This window comes from Eumetopias jubatus, unplaced genomic scaffold, assembly GCF_037043125.1.
Source record: "Eumetopias jubatus isolate StellerSeaLion01/CBP00866 unplaced genomic scaffold, mEumJub1_p1.0 scaffold_14, whole genome shotgun sequence".
Classification (NCBI taxonomy): domain Eukaryota; kingdom Metazoa; phylum Chordata; class Mammalia; order Carnivora; family Otariidae; genus Eumetopias; species Eumetopias jubatus.
In genome coordinates this window covers 11610220-11616219 of record NW_028274820.1, presented here as the reverse complement: position 1 = coordinate 11616219, position 6000 = coordinate 11610220, and the positions used below count along the sequence as shown (strand labels likewise).

General features: G+C 57.4%; 1 protein-coding gene across 2 annotated transcripts in view; it reads right to left on the bottom strand.

The window, feature by feature from the left end:
- Positions 1 to 306: 306 nt before the first annotated feature.
- GLI3 (GLI family zinc finger 3) overlaps positions 307 to 6000 on the bottom strand; it is a 249753-nt gene continuing 244059 nt past the window's right edge. For both annotated transcript variants that reach the window (XM_088018202.1, XM_028108964.2), the window contains 2 exons: positions 3533 to 3860; positions 307 to 2660 (listed from right to left, as the gene is read on the bottom strand). In XM_088018202.1, the coding sequence (XP_087874328.1) occupies positions 307 to 2660; positions 3533 to 3860 (2682 nt within the window). The remainder of the gene's footprint in view (positions 2661 to 3532; positions 3861 to 6000) is intronic.

Genomic DNA, 6000 nt, shown 5'->3' with positions numbered 1-6000 from the left:
AGTTAAAAAAAAAAAAAAAGGAAACAAAGAGGATGATTCGAGTGTAACAATACTGATTCAAAACTGAAATGGAAGACAGTTTCTCCCTAGAATACTTTAGGGTTGTTCAGAGTCCTTTTCCATAAAAGGAATATACTTGAAACACATCCCAGTCAGGTGAGATGAGATTGCTAAAATACATACAGAACTAAAAACAAAAACAACAACAACAACAACAACTAAACAACAAACCAGCCAAAAACCGAGTCCATTTAATCTTTTATACTCCTAAAGTTTCACGCTGGTTGGCAGCCTTTCTCCTAACGCCTACTGCATCACTGCAAGGAATTTGCTTTCTTCCGCGAGGGAGGTCAGCAAAGAGCTCATGTCCCCGATGGCCATGTTGGTGGTGCTCACCGACAGCGCGGGCAGTGGGAGGGACGCGCGTGGCGTCGTGAGGCGGGAGGAGCTGTGGGAAAGGTTCTGAATGATACTGGGGCTCAGGGCTCCTGACATCAGGCTGGCATGGTCCCCATCGTCTATAATAGCATCAAAGTCAATCTGCACCCCTTCCAGGTCATGGCTGTCGAGGCTGTCAACCGTGCTCGTCACCTGGTTAGCACCTGGGGAGAGTAATTCAGAGTTTTCGGCGCTGGCCCCTGGTAGCAGGCAGTTGGCTTCTGAAATGGAGAATGAACCAGTTTTCATGTCTTGCTGCTGACTGAAGCCAACGGTTTGGTCATAGAACTGACCAGAGTAACTCTGCACATTCGAACAGAGTGGATGGGGCTGCCCGTGCATCTCCATCTTGACGCCATTCACCCTGCAGGTCGGACTGGTGTCACTGAGCTGTCCCTGCTGCAGAGCGAGGCTGCCCCTCAGCACAGCCTGGCGCCTGATGCCCCCGTAGCCGGCACACGCCTGGTAGCCCCTGGAAGCTGCCAAGCTGGACGGCTGGCTGCCGAGGCAGGGGGGCCCTGGCAGGCCGCTCTCCGGCCCTTGATAGATATTGATGTGTGAGGTAGCGCTAACCTGCCCTAGCATCTGCTGGCCGGCGCGGCCTGCCCCTTGGTGGTCACTAAGCAGCTGAGGGGCCGGGTACCCCTGGCCCACCAGGTCTTGGGGCGCCATGCCATTTACAGCACCGCCCGCTGACTCGTTGGGTGCCACCGACAGGCCAAAATCTGGCTGGCTCCCGTTCGCCAGCACCGTGGCGCTTTTCAGCTTTGCTGCTTGAATCCCGGCACCACAGGCCCCGTCGAGCAGGCCGGGGGCCCCGGGCTGCCTGCTGAGGCAGTTTCCATATGGCTGGGCCTTGTAGGGCTGTTCATGGAAGGCGTTCCCATTGGTGCCAGGCCCACTGCCTCCACTGCCGTGGCTCACCAAGTGCTCTGGGCTGCCGTAGGAGCTGCCGGGCTCGGCGAGGGCCGGATACCCCCCAGCAGGGCTGGCCCCGCTCCTCAAGGGATGCTGTGGGTGGATGCCCATGTTGCTGTAGAAGCCGAAGGCTCGGGCCTGCTGCGCTGCAGCCCGATGGCCACATTTCAGCTTGGAAGAGCACAGGTCGGCGCTGCCGGAGCTGACCTCATTCCACTGAATGGGCAGGTCGGATTTGCTGGCTTCCGGGCAAGGCTGCTCGAGCGGCCGGTACTGCTGGCTGGCGTGGCCGGCATGGCCGGCATGGCCGTCTGGCAGCCCGGGGGGGTCAAAGTCTCCATGCCCACTCCCCAGGCCAGGCCCATGGGGCATTTTGCCATCATCGGAGACGGCGCTTTGGAAGGGCTGCTCATACCCTGCTTGGGTCTGGGCATTTAAATACTGCACCACATCATCGGGCAAGAAATCCTCCTCGTTCAGGTTCAGCTCGGTGTCCATGGTCAGAGACTCCAGGGTGACGTTCTCGGTAATGCTCGGAGGACAGGGAGACGCAGGGAAGTGGCGGGGCTGGCCGCCCTCGGGCCGCGTGTAGTTCTGAAGCACTAAGTTGCGCTTTTCCAGGGAGGGAGGCAGCACCGGAGGGCTGAAGCTCTGCAGGCTGCTGAAGCGCTGCACCCGTGGCAGGGAGAGGCTCTCGGACACCGTCCTCACCGGGTCGCTGGCCCTCCTCACGCCGTTACCCAGCCCATCGGCGGGCAGCAGAGGGCGGCGGCCGTGACTGTGGGCGCCCCCATCGCTACACCTCCGCGGAGGGTGCACTGGGGGCAGGGCCCCCGCGGGCTCCCTGCCGTCCCCAAGCAGGGCCATCCTGGTCTTCAGGCTCATCCTCTCCATGTTAGGCAGCGGGGTGGGGGGCGGCCCACCCGTGGCCGCCGCGTACTTGGCTTTCAGGCGGTACTGCTGCGCCGGCGTGAGGCTGAGCAGGCTGGGCAGCCCGTCTCCCTGGCTGGCCTCGCTGGACCTGCGTGAGGCGTCGGTGGAGATGGGGTCGTAGGAGTCGGCCACGCTCACGTTCTGGGGCCGGCCCTCGGCCTGGGACGCCTCGCTGGATCTCCGGCTGGAGAAGCAGGGGGAGATGCCTGAGGAGCGGCGGCTGCTCAGGTAGGCAGAGCTGATGGTGCTGGTGTTGCTGTCCCTCCGGTTGAGCATGTTCAACATGGTGATGTCCACGCCGGAAAGGTCGCTTCTGTTTGGGAGAAGAGTCACGGGCCCACCCAAGCTGCAGCTGGTACTGGGCTGCGTTCCTGCAGAGAAAAGGGTGGGAGACGTGCAGTCATTTCGGGAGGACTGGAAACAGGTCAGGGTGCAGGATGGGGTGAAGCCAGTTTCGGGTTCCCTGGGCCCGGAAGCATCTGCCACAGCCCCCTACCTCTGCCGTGCAGCCCCAAAGGGCCCAAGGTGAAGGAGTAGGTGCAGCTGCGTTGCCAAGAATCTTTATTTATGAGTTCGCGGGAAAGTTTGCAGACCCCTGGCTTAAACAGAACAGTAAACGCAGCCTGGATCACTTCAGCTCCTTCACAGGTGCAGGGCACAGTGCTCGGGGGCCAGGCAAGTCCAAGGCCAAAGGCATTCGGGGAGTGTCCTAACTACTCAGGGCTTCCTCTGACATCCTGTGAAGGTGGAGCACGCCTGGGTTGGGGGTGGGGAGCTTCACCCTTAGGAATACGCTCCAGGCAGTGAGTGTCATCTCAGAAGCAAAACCTGACGTAGGGCTGCCAACATGCAAGGCTGCCTGGCCTTCCTTGACCTGGGAACACGTCAGTCAACGTGGCTGCTGAGCTCCTGGGTGCAGACGGGAAACCGGATGGCAGTGCTAACCCCAGATGTCTCTGCTGGAGGGAGTTCCTCAGCCTGGCCCAATAGTTATGATCTCACCGTGAGAACATGAGTCACGCACAGAGTGAGCATACTGGGCGCTACCTTCTGTGTTGGCAGTATCCCCTTACCACCTGCTTTTTTAAAATATGGACTCTCCCAGAAAGGCAACACCGATGTGTGTGGTGATGGCAGAATTTCAGGACCGGGTCGGGGGGACACACAAGCACACACCGAGCGGCTTGGGTGCACAGACCGAATAGAAAGCCCGGAGCCAACGTGAGGTGGGGCAGGGACTTACCGTTTCCCATGAGGGGAGACACTGCAGGGGCTTTGGGGGGTAGGACGGGGTTCAGTCGTGGAAGCATTCCATTCACTTGTTTGAGCCTTTCTAGTTTTACGTGCTCCATCCATTTGGTCCCTGCCGGGTTCCTCCTGGCTTGCAAGGCCAGGGTGGTGGTGGCCGTGGAAATGGTCGAGTCCATGACTGGGGTTTCATCGATGGCGCCGAGGTCCCCCACACTACCGCCGTCGGTCAGAGGAAGCTCGAGCCCACTGCTGGAATAGTTGCTGATGGGGGACTGTTGGTTGCTGCATGAAGACTGACCACCAGGGCTTGGCTGAGATGTCTGCTGGGGTCAAGGGCAAAGGCAAGAGACGTCACCGGGAAGGAGAAAGGCAGGGGAGCTCATGCAGACGCTCAGCCTGCAGGGGGCTCCGGGGGCGGCGTGAGGAGAACCGTGTGCCGGGGAATGAAGGCGGCCTCTCTCAGCGGCAGCAGCTGAGGGGGTGCCAGGCGGATGTGCGGGGGGGTGGGAGGGGACAATGGCAGCGGGGCGTGCTGAAGAGGGCGGTGGTGACCGGCACGACATCAGCCACGGAACTCTGCCCCAGGTGCCAACTCTGCCAAACAGGCTTCCTTGGCTCCAGTCCTACTTGCACGACTTGACTTGATTCTTTGGGCAAAATACTCAGTCACTCTAGTCCTGTTTCCTTATCTACCGAATGGGGACGACTTAATCAAGTCTTCGGGATTGTGGCGGGAATTAAGTGTCAGGCTCAGAGAACACACGAAATACATAACGACCTGGGAAACGGTTCCTAATTGGCTCTGTGGGCATTCGCGGCTCATCCGACCCCAGGGGGCTTTGGTCCACAGGTTCGTCCTGCTTGGCTACAGCGTCCGTGGGAGATGGGCACTTGAGGCACACATGACCTCCTCTCCCGTGAGACCCTCTCTGAGCTGCTCAGGGCTGGTTCCCCAAGCTCTGTGCAACCTCCCCCCTTCTGTCTACACCTGCCTGCTCTGTAGAACCCCAACCAGGCTGTTCACAGAGGCAGCCGTAAGAGGCAAAACTTCAATCCCTTGGCTTCCGCCGTACCCAGAGGGGAAGAAAGGCTGCAGGTTACAGCCATCCGATTCTGGGGAATAATCTTACCGTTTCCCCTAAGTGCCCTGGCGTTTCTCTGGGAGAACAGGGCAATGTTTCCCTCACCCCAACTGTGGACTGTATCAGCCAGTTCTGCAACTAGATAGAAACTTGATCCAGGGCACTGGCGCTCCATCAGGGAAAGGAACCCCCCCGCCCTGGGACTCCGGGAGACGGGGAGTGGAGAGCTGGTGATCCTCAGGTCTGGGGGGGGCGGGGAACACCAGGTAAAATGGCCCTCAGTGACTGTTCTGCACAACCTAGAACCGCTCTAAAATTGCACTGGTGAATTCAATTGGCTGAGAAACAGTATAACCCCTTTTGTGTGGATAAGGAAAGCAACTTCAGTGACTGCCCAAAATAACAAAGTCACAAAGTCAATGCTAAGACTAGCCTAGACTCCCAGCCCGGTACCACAGAGCCCTCTCCAGCACTACTGTAACAACTGGAACCTGACAGCAGCCCCAAGAGCCGGTTCTCCAGGGAGAGAGAACCACAGGCACTCAGGTACAGACTCCCGCTGTTGTCCCAGATGGGGTGCACAGCACTGTTGGGAAGGGCTTTTAGGCACAGGGCTTCTCCGTAGAACCCATCACACTCGTTCTGCAACCACACTACATACAGCCAAGCAGATGAACACTTTCTAAGAGAGTGTCATGTGATACACTGAGTCTGCCCTGGGCAACCAAGCAGAGCCAAATGAGATACACAAATCTGATGGTGAGTTCAGGAAGCCTCGCTCACATTTCGCTTCAGCAGAATCCTGGAGGGCCAGGCCACCTGCTCCTTCCCAAGGTACTTGGAGCATGCAGGGCTTTGGAGGTCTTTGACTCTTGGACTGTCAGCTCAGAGGGTGTGCAGCTGAATCTGTGTGCGCGTGTGTGTGTGCGTGCACACGCATGGCAGACTCACGCCTCCACAAGTCACGGAAGGAGGCACAAAGGCATTTACGACCAGAGAGCTACTCAGAGGAGTCAGACATTTCCATACAGATTAAACTGCGAACAACAAATGTATCCAGATCGTCCTCAAAGAGGGTGGTACCGGTCTGGCCCCAGAATGAATTTACATGTGTCAATTTGATAATGAAATAGTCTTTGAGAACATCTGCTTGGTTGGCCGGCTGTTATTTGTTATGAAAACCTAGACAAATAGAACAATGAATTTCACCATCTAACTCCACATTTCCACATGCTGAATGGTCAAAACACATTGCTTCTATGTTTGAAATGTAGCTGAGTAATGTTCTCTACCAAAGATATCACAAAGCACAAGAACTAAAGAAAAATCAAATGCACAGAAGTTAAATGTGAAAACAAACACAAAACAAAAAGAGCAG